The sequence below is a fragment of the Pleurodeles waltl genome, chromosome 5 (assembly GCF_031143425.1).
Source record: "Pleurodeles waltl isolate 20211129_DDA chromosome 5, aPleWal1.hap1.20221129, whole genome shotgun sequence".
Taxonomy (NCBI): Eukaryota; Metazoa; Chordata; class Amphibia; order Caudata; family Salamandridae; genus Pleurodeles; species Pleurodeles waltl.
Genome location: NC_090444.1, coordinates 426,564,561 through 426,584,556, shown reverse-complemented (window position 1 = coordinate 426,584,556; position 19,996 = coordinate 426,564,561). Strand labels below are relative to the sequence as shown.

The 19,996-nt window shown below is 42.3% G+C and overlaps 1 protein-coding gene across 1 annotated transcript in view; it reads left to right on the top strand.

The window, feature by feature from the left end:
* The window catches only part of ACYP2 (acylphosphatase 2), a 735,995-nt gene extending 717,219 nt beyond the window's left edge, over positions 1 to 18,776 (top strand). The window contains exon 4 of the mRNA XM_069234193.1: positions 16,080 to 18,776. Coding sequence (XP_069090294.1) covers positions 16,080 to 16,194 — 115 coding nt within the window. The 3' untranslated portion in view covers positions 16,195 to 18,776. The remainder of the gene's footprint in view (positions 1 to 16,079) is intronic.
* Positions 18,777 to 19,996: the final 1,220 nt, after the last annotated feature.

The window sequence follows — 19,996 nt, the reverse complement described above, 5'->3', positions numbered from 1 at the left end:
CCATTGCTTGTTTTTTAAGGTCTGGCCTAGAGACAGCAGCGAGTGAAGGCTTTTTGCCTAATCACATGGACACATTCACCTAAAAATAAGTGCACTTTAGTTGCATGGCTGATAGAATACTTATTTTCCTTTCCAAAGCTTTATTCTTGCCATTCATTGTCGTTTTTAGTTATTCTTGTTTGTTTAAGCTGTGTCTTCGGAATACTTAAATTCAAATGCAATTGCATATTTTCTTTGCACCAAAACCAATTACAGTTTCCAAAGATGTATAATAATACTAAAGTGGATTTATGTACCTATTGCAACGAACCTTGCCATTCTATTAAAATTATGAGTGGTTATATTTTTTCTTTGAAACTTTTAATGCAAGAATTGAGCGGTCATCCTTGGGTAGTGGAATGTTTTCTTTTTTTTCTTCTACGTATTTTTGTGGAAAATGTCAAATAAAATTCCATTAAAGGTAGAAGCCGAGTCTGCAAAGGGTTTATTGCAAACAAATACTGCACATTCTTACAGCAGACTGACAAGTGGTTACTTCTAACTGGCAAATGGAGACAAGTTCTCAGGGCAAAGGCTAAAATCCATCTGTTACTGTTCTGCTGGCGGTTTCTAGTATTGAACACAAGACCAGATAGATTGGCACTGAGAATACGAGCAGGTGCTTCATGAGAGGTACTGCGCGGCCTTCACAAGTAACAATAATATAAACACATTGGGCTGAGCAAGCTGGTTTGCAAACATCTAAGTTATTAGTGCCAAGGAGCAGCTCGCTTTACATATCTGTACATCCCATGAGCAGTTAGCAGAACAAGAAATCATGGTACTTATGGGTTACTACAGTCAGATGTCAAAGGTTTTTATTTCACAGAGCTCAAGCTCACTCTTTCATTTTATTTGCCGTACATGCTACCAGCTGTTATGAAGTGCTCTCTTACAAATGTACCTTGCACTTTTTATGAATTCAATCATAGAGATAACATTTTAGAGATGTTGGTCTGCTCTTACCGTTCGTCAGTGGCTGTTGCTACTGTAATCCACCATAGCAATGACCAGTATCGTTAAACATAATTTGATGATAGGACTATGTATTAATGCTATCTGGGGAAGATGCTGTACTTTTGAGCCTTTAGAACTGTGCTTTAAGGGAGTATCTCTCCATTTTAGCTTTTATTCATTCATATGAAGAAGAACACTCTATTGTGTTATTTTTGCAAACAAGAATCGGGGTCCAGTTGTTGATGGCACTCATTTGTTAGATATACAGGTAAGGGAGCAACACTGCTAGCTTCTTGCGCTGGGCCTTCAATAATCTTCCTCCCACTGCTTCTGCAATTCTTTTCCTGCACTCCATTACATAGCCAGTGGGCATATGCAGGCTCTACAGTGGGACCTGAAGTCCTGCAGGAGGCCATTGGGCCCAACAGCCTCAGAGTCAGTCTCACCTAAACCCAGGACAGAGGCTAAATCATCAGAATTTTAGTTGATTATCCTGGACTTGCCATTTGGGAGGATAGGCCTGAAACTACACTGTTTCCGGAACAGCTCAGATAAAAGGGAGCATCTGGAGAGACTCAGGTGTGACTGCAGCATGTTGATAGTGAACCCTAGTGAATGCAGGAAGGCTGCATAATCTGTAGTTGGGAGGTGACTGCCTGGTGTGAGCCCGCCTTCAACAGCCAATCACCAAGGTAGGGGAAGACTGGGCCCCTTGACCTCCTCAGATGTGCTGCAACCACCGCCATCACCTTGGTGAACACCCAAGGGGCGCTGGTGAGGCCGAAGGGGAGCATGGCAAACTGAAAGTGTTCTTGGCCAACCGTGAATTGAGGGTAGTGCCTGTGGACCGGCAGGATGGGGATGTTAAAATATGTGTCCTGCAACTCCAGTGTCACCAACCAGTCCTCAAGGCAGACAGGACCCGATCTAATTTGAGAATTTTGAACTTCTCTTTTTTCAGGACCTTTTTCAGAAAGAACTTGAGAAGGTGCAGGTTTAGGATAGGACAAATGCCTCTTTTTTATGGGAACCAGAAAGTAGCATGAATAGCAACCACAAGCTGCTTCTGATGCTGGCACACTCTCGATGGCTTCTTTGGCCAAAAGAGCTAAGAAGTCCTGACGGAGCTAGGACAGATGGTCCTCCATCAGCCGGTCATAAGTGGGTTGCATGGGTGGAGTGGATTCTAGAAAGGGGATGGAGTAGTCTCACTGGATGATTTTCAAAACTCACTTGTCTGATATACCTCCAGTGAGACAGGTGATGGCGACTCCTGCCCCACTCTGAGTCCCTATGTTAGTATAAGAGCAAAATAAAGGGGTTTCGATGGGAGTGGCAGGCGCAGGGAGGGGGATTTTAGACTGATCCAACCTCTGGCTGGTGGTCCTACGTGAAATGGCTGGAAACCCTGTTGGGCTTGGTGGCTGAGCAGCAAAGAGTGTGGTTGGTAGACCCTACCATGGCCACAGAAGAAGCAAAAGGCAGACTGGGGTTGGTGAGGTGCCATGGATTGTCGTGCCTCTAATATCCTTAAAGAGCTCCAGGGCTGAGTCTGCCTTCTCACCAAAGAGGTGAGAGCCATCAAAGGGCATGTTCAAGAGTGAAGCTTGGACATCCCCAAGAAGCCAGTGATTCTTAGCCAGGCGTGGCATCTCAGTTTCACTGACAATTAAATCACTCTGCCCAGCAAGTCAGTTGTGTCAAGTCCACATCTGATGGTACGCATTGCTACATCTCGCTCATCAGCAATTGTTTGAGAGAGTATGGCTTGGGCCTCCTCCAAGACCATGGGCAACACTTGTGCAACCGAATCCCACGCAGTGTGTTGGTATCAGCCTAAAAGGCATGCGGTGTTCACCGACCACAGTACTAGGCTGGACAGAAGAGAAAATTCTCTTACCAAAGGTATCCAGCCTTTTGAAGTCTCTATCTGGTGGAATGGTAGGGAATGCACCAGAATTGATTCTAGAAGTGGAGGCTTGGACCACCAAGCTCTCTGGGGTGGGTGCTGGGTGAGGACACTAGGGTCCATAGGACCGAGGTCCTGTGCAGGGCTTGGACCAGGCCTCAAGGAACACGTCTGTAAGGGCTTTATTTGAACAGGAATAAGGGTTCAGAAGGGGTGACTCCTGGCTGAAGCACCTCTGGTAAGGCATTCATCTTGACTGCTACTGTGGGCAACTGAAGGTCCAAGAAGGTCAACTGCCCTCTGTACTACCATTGTTGTGAATGAGGCACCCTCCTTCATAGCCACGGTAGGGGGAAAGACAAGGCTAGTATCTGGTAAGGTGTCCAAATCTCTGGCATCTGCCATTTCCTCGGATCAGTGTCCTCTGTGTTATCAAGGGAATGGTGGGAATGACAAGGATCCTCTGACCCCGCTGCCAAAAGAAAAAGTCAGCTGCTCCAACTTGAATGGCATGGTACCAGTCAGCACCAGAGTCAGCGTCAGGAGACACCCATTTGGCTCAATTACAGAGTCGGGTATAACAATGGAGCCGGCTGCCATGTGGCGTTAGGTGCACTAGGAGTGACTGCCAAGGAAGGTCACGGTCCGTTGGATAGTGCCATTCTGGATGTAGCACTGGATCCAAGTGGCAAAACTGGCGCCTAGGGCAAACCCACTTGCACAGAGTCAATAAGGGTCCTCCCTCACCCGTGGAGCCTGAAGGTGGTCTAGAGCGATCAGGCCAGCTAAATATGGGTTGCTTAGTCTTATAAAACTTGGAGTTGGACAGGGTTGCTCTGGCTCCGGGAAACTGTGGGAGGCACAGAGCCGACTGGCACAGAGCAGTCAAAGAGCGCTCCGACTTCTTTGACTTCTTTTTCTTGTGGGACTTGCCCAATGACCTGGATCTAGACGACTATCATTGGGAGCGTCTCTGTGAGCAGTCCTGGGACCTTCTGCACAACCGGGATAAAAAACGTGGTGAGGTCAACCGACATTGGGGAGCAAGGAGCTTGAAGGACCATTGCCTCAGCACCATGTATTTCATGGTGTGGCAGTCCTCGCAAGTCTTGGACTATTGGTCCCGCTCCAAGCACCAGAGACAAACTAAATGAGGGTCTGTCACAGATATCTGCCTGTGACAGGCGCCACATCGTTTGAAGCCTGTTGGCTTCTTAGGGGAAACCCCTAACACACCAGAAGATGAAATCTAAAAGAAAGCCTTGACAAAAAGTCGAGAAATAAAATCAGTCGCAAAATGACTGGGGGTAGTTGTTTCCAGATCTGTGTTGACTGTTGCAGAAAGAAAAGAACTGACATCAGTGCGCAGGGGTGGCACCTATTTAGGCACCATGCATCTCACTTCCAGCGCAGATGATGCAGAGCTGAACAAACACCACCTACTGGTGCGCAAGGGTACTGCTCAAAATATTCTGATCCAGTCTGATATCTGGGGAATATTCTAAGGTAAGGAGTCTGTGGCTGGAAGTCTCTTTCAGACTTCTCTGTTATCCTTGTGTTCTCACAGAATAGAGTTAGCAAAAGACGAGGGATGAATTTCTAAGCGGAAAGAGAAACCCCAAGTAACTTCCAGGTTCAGTGGCTAAATGAGAATAAATTGCATTAATTAATCAAATAGTCTAAATTTATTAAGCATTTTAGCTGTCCAGGTTAGATATATCATGCAGGTCTATGTGCCTGCCACTTCCTCAGCAACTCAGCAACTGAATGCCCCCCAAGGATATTCAGTCTGGCATCCCTCCCTGACCTTTTTCAGAAAGTCAGTGTTATGTAAGCCTTCTTTGTAAGTCCATTGATAGGGTTTAGAAGACATATAGTACTTTAGAGACAATAGTATTTTTAAGTATGGGCTTTGTGATGCACCCACAATATAGACTTATGTTTCCAATTTGCTTTTTATGCTTTTGCTGATTTAAGGTGCATCACTAGGTTGATCTCTTTAGTGTTTGTGACTCATGAACTCCAAGCCTTGCTATTTAATGATCTCACTTGACCACTAATTCATGGTGCTTTCCTTCGTGCTTGTAGCGCCTGCTAACCCAGCAAGAGGTTAAAGCCTTCTGATTTATTTGTGTGAACACTTATACTCAGTGATAAAATTCAAGCTCTTCAAGGATGCTAGACAGTGAGGTCTTCAGGTCAGTCAACGTATGTTGGAAAATGGCCCTCTCTGAAGGGTCACCCCAAACTTTTTGCCTTCATCCTCCTCTTTTTCTGACCTCATTTTTGTTGGCTTTAGGACTCGGGGCACTTAACCACTGTTAGCCAGTGCCAAAGTGCATGTGCTCTGTCCCTAAAACATAGTAACACTGGCACATCCCCAGTTGGCATAGTTGATTTACTTGTAAGTCCCTAGTAAAGTGCACTACATGTGCTCAGGGCCTGTAAATGAAATGCTACTATTGGGTCTGCAGCATGGATTGTGCCACCCACATAAGTAGCCCTTTAACCATGTCTCAGGCCTGCCACTGCAGGGCTTGTGTGTGCAGTTTACTGACACTTCAACTTGGCATTTTAAACTACTTCACCGTGGCATTTAAAACTACTTGCCAAGCCTTAAACTCCCCTTTTATTACTTATAAGTAACCCCTAAGGTAGGCCTTAGGTAGCCCACAGGGCCGGTACTATGTAAGTAAAAGGCAGTACGTGTACTTTCAAGTTTTACATGTCCTGATTGTGAAAAACTCCCAAAGTCGTTTTTCAGTAATGTGAAGCCTGCTCCTCCCATAGGCCAGCTTTGAAAATTCACTTATATACTTTTAAGTGGTAATTTCTGATCTGAAATGAGTGGCATTGTCGTGGTTGGAATGGTAGTGAGAAATCCTACTTACTGGTGAAATTGGATTTACCATTACTATTTTAGAAATGCCACTTTTAGAAAGTACACAAAAGAAACAAGAGCCAGCACTGTAATTGACTTAGAACAAAATATTATTTACAATAAGAAGGCAAAACCAATTACCTCTCCCTAGTATTAATATATGACATTTATCCCGGACAATTGTAATTGAATAACATTTATCTCACACAGAAGAACAAATACAAAAGCGAGCAATTACCTCATATAAAAAAAGTTTTGGGGCACTGCACACACATTACATACATCAAAAACATATGACAGTATACAAATTGAAAAACACAAATAGACACAAAAAAGGAGGGGATATTGTGATTTGGCCTAGAGAGAGGTACAAGAGAGAAGGCATAAGACAACTGGATGATGTTGAATTTTATATTTAAAAAAACTTCCAAAGGATCCTACTAAAGATCTTCTAGGTGAGGTACAAGTTATGGTGAAAGAGGCTTTTGAGGATGGGTTAATTGGACCTAAGGAATGCGATTTCCTAGTTAAGAAGAACCCACGGGTCCCCGTTTTGTATTTATTACCCAAAGTGCATAAAAATGAAAAGAACCCACCTGGCCGCCCCATAGTATCTGGTTGTGATTCGGTGTTAGAGCCTCTTGCCAAATATGTTGATGTTTTTTTAAAACCTTTGGTTCTCCAAGTTCCTTCTTACTTGAGAGACACAAGAGATTTTCTAAATAAAAGTGATGACCTAGAGTTTGATCCCAATTCTCAGATTTTGGTCAAATTTGATGTGGTGTCATTATACACACAGATTCCCCAAGAAGATGGGTTGAATGCAATTGATTTTTTTCTGGAGAACAGACCACGACCTCACCAGGGGCCACATGTATCAAACATTTTTGCATTCGCAAACGGTGCAAATTGCAAAATTCGGCCGTTTGCGAATGCAAAAATGCCTTTCACAATGTATGAAAGGCATTCGCAGTGCAATTTTAAGGAATCGCAAAAATAGCGATTCCTTAAAATTATGACCTCATTTAGAGAATCGCAAATTGCGATTCTCTAAATAGGAAATTGCAAAAAGGAATCCCTATTTGTGATTTCCAAACCACATGTATCAAGCATTTCCTAAATGCGAATTGGGCATTTAGGAAATGCAATTACCACCAAATCCAATTTGGTGGTAAGCATGTGCAATTTAAAAAAATGCATTATAAATGAATTTTTAAAAATGACATGTAGGGCACAGCATGTGTGTGCTTCACATGCCCCCAAATATTTTTTTGGGGTGCATCAGAGGGGGCCTTAGGCCCCCAGGACCCTGGGGTTTGCATTACCTAATTCGCAAATTCCTAACTGGAATTCACAAATTGGGAAATGCAAAACCATTTGCACCTATGGGCCTACAGGCCCATAGGGATCAATGGAGTCGCATTCTCTATTTGCGATTCGGTAATAGTGTTTGCGAATTTTAAGAAATCGCTATTACAGAATCGCAAATTTCATACATACCATTTTGCATTTCTTAAATATTGATTTCTTAAAACTCGCTATTTAAGAAATGCAAATCGGATTTTTTATACATCTGGCCCGAGGTTCCCACTGATTTCATATTGAATTTAGCACGGTTTGTATTGAGTAATAATTATTTCAAATTTGATAATGAGTTCTTTATTCAAGTTAAAGGGACAGCGATGGCTTGTCCATTCGCGCCGGAGCTAGCAGTCCTGTTCATTGCAATGTTTGAAGACAGGTTAGTGTATAATAATAACCCTTTTATTAGTAATATTGCAATATGGTTCAGATTTATTAATGACATCTTTTGTCTCTGGGCAGGCTCCATGGAGTCACTGATTCATTTTACAAGGTGGTTAAATCAGAGAACCAATGACATTCAATTTTGTGCCACTAGTAGTTGTGATTCTATCACATTTTTGGATGTTGAGGTGTTCCCTCGGAATGGTAAACTAGCAACTTCTCTCTACACAAAGTCATTGCATTATTATAGCCACCATCCCCACAGCCTCCAAGATAATCTGCCATATGAGCAGTTTTTACGCATCTGGAGTAATTGTTCTGAAAAGACAGCTTTTGAGTACCATGCTAAAAATCTGCACGATAAACTGACAGAAAGAGGTTACCCCAAAAATATGGTGATGCAATCCATGAAACGGGCTTGGTGGACTCTGAGAGAAACACTGTTGACCAAACATGAGAGGGCCATCACAGATAGATTAGTTTGTGTTTCCACATTTTGTCCACAGACTAACAATTTCAAAAAAATAGTACTACAGAATTGGCATTTGATTAAAAACTTGACAAATCCTTTGTGAGACCGTTGTTTGCTTTTAAGAAGGATCAGAGCATTGAGAGTCAAATAGTTCAAGCGTGTGTGTCACCAGCTTCTGTTAGAAGTGATTTGTATCAAGCATGGAATTTATCTCCTGTAGAGGGGCATTTCAAATGTGGTTCTTGCATGTGTTGTAATTCCACTATTGAAGGGAAGGAGTTTCAGTATAAAAGAATTAAATGGAGTCATCTCAAATATTTCAATTGCAAAACCAAAAATGTTATTTATGGCATTCTTTGTCCTTGCAACAAATTGTATATTGGAAAGACTAACCAAGACGTAAGGCAGGATATCATCCAATATAAGTCCCGGATTAGACCCAGGGTCACTACAGCACCAATTGTGAGCCATTTTTTAGATAATCATCAGTCAGAGAATGATGTGCTATGGACAGTGCTGGCTGTGGTCAAGGTTGTTCATAGAGGTGGTGACTTAAACTCCTTGCACAAGAGAAGAGAAGCCAATTTGATTTTGAAATTTAATACTACTACACAGGGGTTGAATTAATGTTTTCAGTGCGTTACTGTATGAGTTATTGCACAAATACTTTACACTTTGCCTTCTAATTTAAGCCTGCCTGTTCTGTGCCAAGCTATCGGAGGGTCAGCACAGGATAATGTAGGTTGTGTTGTGACTTACCCTGAGTAGGATTGTGGTCTCAAATTGGACAGGGTGCATACCTCTGCCAACTAGAGACCCATTTTCTAACAACGTAAAATATATGTTGTCTGTGAACATAGCTATCTTAAACTCATCTACCCCCAGCTAGATGTTTTGAATTTGTGTGTCCAAATGTGCTGCTTCAGTGGTTCTAGGTTGAGGGAAATAAAAAGGAGGGAGACTAGGCAACCCTGCCTTAATCCCTATTAATTGTGAAACCTTCGAAATGTGCCCAGAGCCTGATAGCCTTAAAATACACAGATTAAGAGCCTCTCATCACTAGAACATCTCCAATGAAGGACCAGTCCCCTACCACTATCCAGTGCTTTCCAGTATCTAAAGATAGTAGCACTTACCTCCATTTCCCATTGCATCCTGTGTCTATTAGATATATTGTCTTTGTGTCTTGTCAGATGAAACCTGCCAGGTCTGGGTGAAATCATGTGGGTGGCATGTTCTGTTGCTGGACCGCCAGGACCTTCATCAGTATCTTTGTCCACACTTAAAAACAAACACATCTGCTTCCGGCCTGGCTAGTTTGGGTTGCATCCCTATCCTTTTGGTCAGGTTATTAAAGTTAAGGTCATTGTATGACATTACAGTGAGTCACATATTGTGTGATACAATTACAAGGTGTGGTTTGGTGCTTTGACTTCCACTTTCTCACTATTGAGTGCACTACTCCCTATGTCAACCATATTGGACCTGGTATCTGAGGTAAGGTGTCACCCCACAGAACTCCCTGACCCTATACTCCCCCAGCTAACCCCACACCTTGTCCCCAAACCATAGCTTTTTTTCACAACAGGTGTCAAAGACATACCGTTTGGATGCTTCATATAAAGGCAGCCTATACTCATTTAGGTTTTGTACCTATTCAAGGAGAAAAAAAGAGGGAAAAGACCTGTATTTGCCAGTGAACCCCACCCTGGCCCCACCACAGAGATCATTTTATAATTTTGGTACCTGGCCCTTCTCCTAGATTATTCCCTCTGCCCCATGATGGTACACAGTGTGTCTAGTGGATAAAGGGAGTGAATATTAGGCATTTGTGGCAGCCATTTTATCCAGCAAGTTGCCCTTCTGCAGACTCTCAGTAGCTTGGCCTGCTTACATTTTATCCATTCTTTGTTATCTGCTACAATGGCATCTGCCCACTTTTTGTCACTCTTGCCCCTTGACCGCTTGTAGATCTCTACATGGTGCTTTGGGGACGGCATGAGTATCTAGAGTAATGCATAGGATTTCCTGGGCTTTTGTGAATGGTTTCATTACCCAGAGTTTGTCCTTCCTACTGAATGAGATGCAGAACAGTTTGCCCCATCTGTAATTGATTCTTTTGTTCTTCAGAAACATAGTCACTGGTTTTGAAGACCCTTCTCTTTTGAGTGTGGCCAGTGAAACATCCTTGTATACCTGTAGTTACATCCCATTATACGAGATTCCACCTCCTTTTCTCGTGTCCTTGGTCAGTACCTTGTCATCAAATAGTTGTAGTCCTTCCAGGATGTCAGAGGGCCCTTGCCTCTTTGCTGCCCCATGAATATTTTTTGGGCCATAAGCCTGTCTTCCGACCTCTTAAGGAGTGTGTCAAGGAGGTGCTGCACATATTTAATGATCTTGTTCTCTTCTGTCCCTGTCGGTATACCTCCTCTGACAGCATTATTCCCTATGGATAGTTTTTTTATATCCTCCTGCTTTGGTTGAAGGAGGATGACCTGCTTGTCCAATATCTGGAGTCTGGCTCCTCATTCCGCTTGCTGCATTGTTCTTTCATTCATTGCCTCTTCAAGGGCATGGACTCGTTCCCCAAGCTTCCGCATGTCTTTCTCCATGTCCTTTAGATCCAGTTTCCGTTCTTCTGGTATGGAGCTCAATTCAACTTTTACATCTTGAAGAATTTGTTTCTTAAAACATTTGCGACAGTTTTGCGTTTGTCAGTGGTAACTCAGCCTGTTCGGTGGTCTCCTGGGCTGAGTGTCTTGCTTTGCGGGTTGGGTTTAGTGTTTTTTTTCTGTTAAAGGTGGAAACATATCCTTTATATTTGTATGATGTCATCCTCGGTTGTACTCACTTCGATGTCTGTCCATATTCAATGGGCGGCTGGCCTGCCCTACCTACCGGAGTTACACAGGGGATATTTTGTTATGCGTTTTGACTGCTGGGCTGGACGTCGACTGCCCACACCTTCCCCTGGGTGACCAATTTAGTGTTTCTTTTAATGACATGGAACCAGTTTGCCCCAAGCTGTCAGACTGAAGCTGTTTTGTTAATCTTCCCACTGTAGGTTTTTCATCCTGTTCTTGTTGTTGCTTATTGAGGTGACTGCAGGGCGGCCTGTAGCTTGCTATCTGCCGACTTGGGGTCCAGAGACACCATTAGAAAGGCACAGTACTGACAGCATACTCCCACTCTTCGCAGGACTTTCTCTCCAGGTAAAGGATTCCTGAGACAAAGCACATCTTTTTATTCCCAAGCTGGGAAACCTCGCCTTCATTCTGTGAAATTGCAATTCCCTTTGCCTACATCGGTCCTGTTTTACTTTGCAGTGCTTCTTTTTTTCAAGGATCCCTGGAACAGGAAGTTATTTTGATTCTCAGCTCCCGCCTAAAGAGGAATGTTGTTAATATGGCAGCTATCCCATTCATTTACACCTTCTCATTTTCCAGGCCTATATGTTTGTTGTATCAGATGGCATTTCTACAGTCATACTTCGACTTTCTCTTGCATTTGGAATACAATTCATGTAGACATTCTTACACTCTGATATGCACCAGAGACCTTTGACACATGACAGATTTCTGTTCTGCTGCCTCTTCTCCTTGCCTCTTCTGACGTGGTCAGGCACCAGAGCAACCTCCATTGGACTTTTTGATGTCATTAGCCCACAGCTAGAGTGATGCTTCTCTTCATTCTGTAGGATACCTTCACCTCAAGGGCACACTAGGCAATCGCTTCCATCATTACTAATCTGTCAGACTTGTTCTATATATATCACCGGTCAGTGCCACGCTGCTGTCGATACTCCACGATGGAGCCTCAGATTTGTTGAACCCTCCCCCCAACGCCTTCCCCAGCAGTCTGCTGACACATTGCAACCTCACTCTGTAGTGTTACTCCAAACTTCGCTTGCAGTGGGCTGGGCTGTTGCTAAATTGGAGGAACACAGACTATCTTTTGGAATATCTGAAATCCGGCGCAAGAGGGACTCACATAATACTATATAACTCAAAGTTGGTTGAACTTGATAAATCAAGATCTGTTGGTTTCCACTTCTGATTTTGTCAACAGGTGGCTTCCCTCTTCATCAGCTCAGATGGTGAAGCTCAACATGAAACCTCTTAAGTAGTATTGTTGCTGTGATACATGGGTCGCTTCGCTACTACCAGAGTATGATTTCGTTTTGAGAAGTCCATCTCACTCATGCTGAACACAGACGTTTTTTTATAATTACTAGGCAACAAAGAAAATTACTAAAGTTAATGTTTTAGGGTGTGGTTCAATGCACCTCCTTCTCCAGTTTTCCACTTAAATAAAATGGAGGAGTTTTGATGCATTATTTAATGCAAAATTGTGCTTTCAGCATGTTTTTACTTAAACCCAATAGTTTTATACTGGGCAGCGTGAGTCTCTACAGGTAATGTTACAGAGGAGCAGTACATCGCAAATGAACCTATTGCTTACCAGCAATCTTCATTACTCCAAATCAGGAGCTCCTCGTCTCGGTTCTAATAGATGAGGCCCAACCCTCGCTGCCGGGACCCTCACACTCCCAGTACCCACTGGTAGTCTTTTCTCTATTTTTATTACCCACAAACCCTCTCAATGCCTTTAGACACTTCTTGCTTTAACAAGCCAATTTTATTGTTACCATGTCAGGAGGGCGGGTCAGGGGCTGGATTGGGACAAGGAGCTCCTGATTCACAGTAATGAAGATTACTGGTAAGTAATAGATTCATTATCTCCTCAAGGTTGCTTCTTGCCCCAATCCTAATAGCTGAGGATATAAGCAAGTCTCTTGTACACCAATAAACTTTTGCAAATAGTTTATTCTTCAAAAAGCATTTGGTCCAACCATACAAAAGTATTTACCACAATTACTTCATTGCAGCTTTTGAAATTCCCGTAGTGAAACTTAAGGAATCATCCTTAATTTCCTCCAACCTAAAATGTGCCACAAGAGTGTTGTGACACATCACAGACCAAGTGGCGGAAGTACATTTCTCCTGCAGTGACATACCTGCTTACTCTGCCCAAGATGTGAATATTGCCCTTGTCGATCATGCAAACGTTCTGGGACAACACACCAACTGAAACATACGCCTAAGCAATGGCCTTTTTTACCCATCTACTTAAATTTGCAGTAGCCACCAACTTACTTTTATTTGCTGCCCCATGGGCTACAAATAAGGCATTTGAGGAATAATCAGGTCTCAACACTGTTCTATCTGGCTGATATTTCAGGTACGGGTAATTAGTAGCAAATGCAGCCACCTCCCCCAAATATTTGGCTGATGTTAACGCCAATAGAAAAGATACCTTTGCTGAGACCAAAGCCATATCTGCCGTCTCCAATAGTTGAAAGTTTTTTTCCACTAAACCTCTAAGAATCACTGATAAATCCCATGTATCTACACGTGAATGGTATACCATTTGTCTCAATTAAAAACTCTTCAGATGTTTGATAACCAGAGTAATAAACTTAACAACGTTACCAGATGGTTCTTCTCAATGCTGCCCACTGTGTGTGAACAACGTTGATGGGTATACACCTAACACAAAACCCTCATGAAAAAAATCCAAAATAAGAAGCTGGTCACAACACCTTACATGAACCCCTTTCTTTTGGCACCAATCATAAACATATTTCCAGTGCTTTCCATACAACACAAGAGCTGAAGACTTCTTTCAGACCCATAGCTACCTCCTCTGAATACCCCGAGCTCCATAGGGCTTGCAGTTTATCCTCCAAACGAGAGATGTAAAATCTTCAACTGTGCTAGAAATAGAGATGTAGACTAAAGAGGTGGGAGTTGAAGAGGAGCTGGAGATACTTCCCCTCTGCCAAGTGGTTCAGCATCAGAAAACAAGGTTGTGTAGGCCAAAATGGGGCAACATAATTACTTGTACATTCTCTTTCTCAACCTTCTGGGGGCTCTGGCACTTATTTTTGAGGGCCAACACTTATTTTGCTGCATCAGGCATTTACTGCAAGTGAAGGACAAATATGGGAAAGGCGGAGGAAGAGAAAAACGAAAAAGCGTCACTAAGAGAGAAAGCAGAAAGCTGCAAGGATGAGCTGAAGGAGCAGGATTTGGTTGGAAATTGATTAAATAGGCCCGAAATGGCTTTAGGATTATGCTGTCTCAACATTCAGTGCTCGCACATTCAATTGCAGCAGCCACATGTTTTAAAGTAGAGCTTTGGGCACCAGCACTTTTTTTATTTACAAAATAAGCACTGGCAATACCCTTGGAAGGAGAGGTGTTGGGAGAAAATGCAAACAGCATCCCTGCATCACTTCTACTGCCTGCGCATTCTGATGCCCTATTTCCGAGCAAAAATGAGGTAAAAGGTCCAACAGCAGCACAAAACTGCACTCCAAATTGCTTCAGCAGGAGAAGCAGCAGGAGTTGGAAACATACTCCAGGCTTATCGCTTTTGCGCTCTCTGCTAGTTATCAAAAACAGGTCTTGCTTTTGTCAAAAAATAGGTGTCTCCAAACTATGGGCCACAGGCTACACCCGCTCTCTACAAGATTTTATCCAGCCCTCTGTTTTCCAAAGCCTCAGATTCCAATGATCAAAGAGAAATATATATCCAATTCCTTTGGCAGCCTGTAGGTGGCAGCTGAGCCTCTTGAATATTCTCTGTTCTAAATTTTGAGCCAGTAATGGTGTGTATACCAGCTCTTTGAAAAACGCAAGTTCCTACAGTAGATAGTCCATGCTGCAGAAAACTCTAATTTCCAGAATTGTGTAGAAAGGTGTAGACTGAATTTATTTTTGTTTGACCTTTATTAATGGCTCACGATTATTTTGAACTTCTTTGCTTGATTGAAATTCTCTCTTGCAGTGTCTTTAGTTTTCTTATTGTTTGCTACAAAATTGGACAAATTCTCACTTCATGTAAGTTTGTACATTTTCAGTATTTAAAATTAATTAAAAATGAACAGCCCACTTTTCATATAAATAGTTAACAAATTGATTATTCTGTCAGAGCATTTGCTAATGTTTGACATTTTTACTCATTGTATATAATTTCTCAGATTAAGCACAGCATTGTCTCTTCATAACTGCCACATTTCTCTTTTGTTCTGAATCATATCATGCTAATTACAAAAAAGATTCAAGCAAACCTTATTCATTCATTTGAATGTTATTCATTCATTTATCAAACTAATTTTTTTCGACCTTTGAATATTTGTAAAATATACCATGTGGCTCTCGTACTAAAAAGTTTGGAGACCCCTGGTCAAAAATGTTCAGCATGAAAAGCCAGTTTTCCCATTGCTGTTTACATATTACAGTCCAAACTCATCTGAGGGTTATATGAACAGTGCTTGTTAGCACCTTTACCCATCACCTTGTGTTGTAGAACGCATAGCGCTCTGGACTGGGAGCATAGAGCAGCCATACAAAATGCCTTATCATCAGCCCTATGTTGCCGAGAACCAATCCTGGTATGCTCAGAGTGGTTTGGTTGGACTTTTCTCAGAATGTTTGTATTTTTAAAAGGACGAAAATATTAATTTTAGGTCACAATTTTTTCAAGTAAAGGGGCTAAAAAGCGAATAGGCTCTTCTGTGCAGTTGTAGAGAAACTTGTGAGATATTACCATACTCAGGGTGGGGTACAGTACCCAAGAGCATTATTTCTCAGCAGTAACAATTCATGTACGTGACCTCACTCCAGTACTCACGCGGCCCCGGGGGTCAGGTTTCAGAAGCATTGAGCAGGAGATGTTCTTCCATTATAGCTTTATCTTTAATCCAGTGCAGAGAGCCATCTTTGGTATGTGCTAACTAACTACCTTATGCTTTTCAGCATCTTTTTACTCATACAGACAGTATGGTATGTACACTATATCACTGTATTAAACGACCTATAATCTGCATAAATGCTGACTCACTTGAAATGTCTCGAAGTATACTCTGTGTTTCGGCCATTCTGCTACCTGCTATGGTTTTGAAAAGCTGAATTCAGTTTCTGGGTTTCTAAAAGATATGTATGTCGTACCAGCGTGGTCGCTTTTGCTTAATAGGATTTAATTTAAATATGATTTTTTCTTTGCAGGAAGGCCTGGCTCCGGAAGGTTGGGAGTCCAAGTTCCCGCATTGACCGGACCGAGTTCTCGCAGGAGAAAGCGATCACTAAACTTGAGTTCAAAGGATTTGGCACTCGATACTGAGAGGATGCCTTAAGCACAATGAAAGAATGCTTCCGCTCTGCACCGGACTCCTTTGTCAAGCTTTGTGAAATATCTTAGTAAGGCGGCACTTATCTACTGTAATTAGAACAGCATCATAATCTCTTCATGCTTCTAAACACTAAGGGTCTCATTCCAGCATCTCGGGAATATTGTGCGGGAATACCGCCAGGAGACACAGGGATACCACACCCTGCAGTTTTTCCACAGCCGAAGTCCGAACCCCGGTTTCAGCAGTCAGAATCAGGGGTGTAACCAGTGGAATAAGTTTTACAGACCCCACATTCTAGCTCTCTTTCCGACCTTTTTTTCGCACACAAATTAATCCAGAATAAAACTTGGTTGAATTTGTGCGAGGTACGAGACATATTCGTTTTCTCTCAACTCGGAATCCATAATTGTTTGCACCCGATTTAGCTCTAAGGTTGGAATGAGGGCCAGGATGTGCGGGCAGGAACTGCGTTGGCCATTTAATATTGCCCAAGCTGGCTTTTCCTCCTAAATCCAGAAGGGTGTGATCCATTCCAAATGTTCAGGACATCCATTTAAGAAAGACTGACATGCAGTGAATCTAAATGGGAATTCTTGATCGTTATTACCCTGAAAATCTGCCTTGATAATCATGCACTTCCGGGACATGCCTTGGACACCCCTGCTGTAATTAATCGTGTTATTGTTGTTATTCGTTTTCCCAACAGATGTCAGTAGTTGACAAGTGAAAAAAGTAATGTCACTACTAAAGAAGTGTTGCTAGCCAATATTCCTTCTTCTACCGAAAGCACACAATATCATACCTATCTCAGGTATTTTAAATTGGATGTAATTTCACCAAAATTCCATGGGTAGTGGAAGTGACGTCACACAACTTTTGGCCGCAGTGACGTCACAGGGAGTGACATTTGACCCTGAATCTTCCCAGGATCTAATGTCACATGTTCTAAACCCTGATGACATCACAATAATCGACCATGCTAACGTCCCATAACTGCTTTATTAATATAACACATACAAATCTCCATTTTTGAAAGTACCTTTATTTGAATTAAGATGTTGGCTTGATATGTCAATATAATATCACCTATTTTTCTTTGTCTTACATGAAAAAATATATGTTTGTTTGAAAAGGAAGGTACAGGGCTACAAAACACAAAACATCGCTGAGAACCTAAATTATTTCTACTACACACCTTCATGATTTAATGGTTCCACTAGTGTATACCTGAATGGGAAATGTAATGATAAATAAGGAAGGCAATAAAAGAGACTTAATGAAAAAAGGACTGATGCCCATCCGTATTAATTGATATGTACCACTGGGCCTGTTCACGTAGGTAAATTCAGTTGTAAACGTATATATATTACTTCAATGTGACTGCCAGGAAATAAAAAAATAATTTTTGGCAGATGCAAGTGCTTTGATGGATGCAAGATCTCTGCACCAATGATCCCACTGGGTGTGGAATTGAGGGTGATCCTTGGCGTTTAAAGATGTGTTTGCCTTGGAAGCTTGTTAAAACCCACAAACTAGTATGTTTGTGGGCACTCACAAACTCCTATCATTTCCCTTTCCAGCCTGGAAGTAGTCATATTTTACTCCAGCCAGACACTGGTGTAAATCCCTTTCCAAGTGTGAATGGATCACTGACAAATCTGATGCGGGTGCAGATGAAGAGGTTTCTTTATGGGGAAGAATAATTTCCCTGTGGAGTAAGGAGAAAAAAATAAACAAAAACTGTGTTTTGCCAGGGGAATCTATACTACTTTTGTAGAGTTCTTTGCCATGGAGACCTATGCACAGTGCAAATGAGTTCCATAATTCCCCAAGGAATTCGCAAGAAAACCTGTGGTAGGTGCAGATTTCCATGTTGATTCCAATAGGAATTAGTGAATTCGAAAATGTAGTAAAACTGTACTTGGTCATACATGTTTAAAAAAAACACAGTGTCGTTTTACTACTGTTTTTAGTGAACCGCGCCCTGTACATTGGATGTGAACCATGCTGTAGGTTTAATTATTTATTATTGTTATTTTTTGATTTTTTCTCAATTGTAACACATTAGCACAGAGGAAGCAGAAAGGGGAATATTGTGTTGCAACATATCCTTTTTCATGTAGCCATAATAAAACATGTCAATGCCTTGTTGAAAAATGTTTTTTTAACTTGTTTCTTATTTTATTGAATAATACGAATGTGGAGTGCACTACTGACTTTATGTTTAACATATCTGCAAGTTTACAGTCCCAGCTGCAGAAAGTAAACTCATTGGACACTGTTTACGTTCTGTTGTTGGCACTGCCTTTGCATCTTATGAAGCCAGGAGTCGCAACTGAGTACCATGGGTTATAAGGGGCAGGCCAGGGGTCACAGCTGTGATCCCCTAAATGACTTTTTAAGATATCACTTGATGGTTTTTGCATTTAAAATTGAAATATGTGGAAATGCAACTTGTTTGATACACACTGCATTGCAAATATTTTGCATGATGAGACTTTTAACTGTTGTGCAAACAAATGAAAGTGCCATTAGAGAAGTGTTTTAGAATAAACGCATTCATCAAACGCAATTCACAGAGTAAAAGTCTATTTGATAAATGCCTGTCACGCCTGGTGTCCCTAGCGCTGCATGGTGCAATCAGAGCCCTCGTGAGTTAAAACAGTTTCAAATGCCATCAACTTTTCGATATATTCTCCTCATAGCTACACACCCTTGTACTCGCCAAGATGGCTGCAGGATGCTAGGTTCAAGGTGCTACTGCCTTCATAAAGTGGCCTTGAGGGGAGCGAGACCAGTACTTGAGTACATTTGTGTTTTGTTTGTATGAAGTTTGTGTTTCTCATCTCTTGTCATTTTTAGGGTTGAGCCTGCGTTGCATGCGCTCGCGCATGCGTATCGCAGCAAGACGCTTTAGTTATTAGAAAAGGCTCGGAGCCCTGTCAACGTCACGTCAGTGTGTTTGATTGGTTCGTGGGCTTGCCTAGTAAAATCTGCTTGCTTTCATCAGTGGAAGGCATGCACACGTCATGCCTTTTTCGGTGGTTAGCCCTCCTCGAGCGCAGCGACCAAGTACAGAAAACATGCGAGGCTCGCTGTTTTCTGTCGGATCGTGGACTACTTTTTCTCTATTTTCCTAGCGCGATTTCGCTTGGCAGAAGTCGAGCGTTTACACAGTTAATTTCACTTTTTTACGTACATAAAAGCACTTTTGCCGATAGATGAAAAGTCTGGTTAGGAGTTTACAACGCGATCAGCTCTAACATGAGCAAATGCGAGACCCGTTGCATTGCAAATGCTTGTTGAGTTTTGTCTTAGCTCTTGGTGGGGCAACTAGAGGTACTGTTCGATATTCCAGGTGGGTATTTTAATCATCTGTCACCGTGTCCCGTAGCCTCGGACACCATTACGCTCCAGTTGGCTTCACTCTCAAACAATAACAAAGTCGACCAGTCCATATTTTAGCCCGTGAAGGTTTGGAATGCTGATACAGCATTACACACTACTGCCTCAGTCACGTGCGCCGTGGCGTAGAAAGCAATAATTATTACGCCAAATGCTGTCCGACATGGAGGTGTTTCACAATTCACAGATGAGATACATATGTCATATATCCGCTGGAAGGAGGTGCACAGGTGGTTTGAGATGCAGACATCATTACTGTGGAGCCGTCCAGACCAATAGTTCGCATGTGGATCCCCCTAATGCAGCCACAATATTACCAGAGACAGTTTAGGACAAACAGCAGATCAACTGACTAGGAACAAGATCCAAAGAGAGAAGGCTGATGCC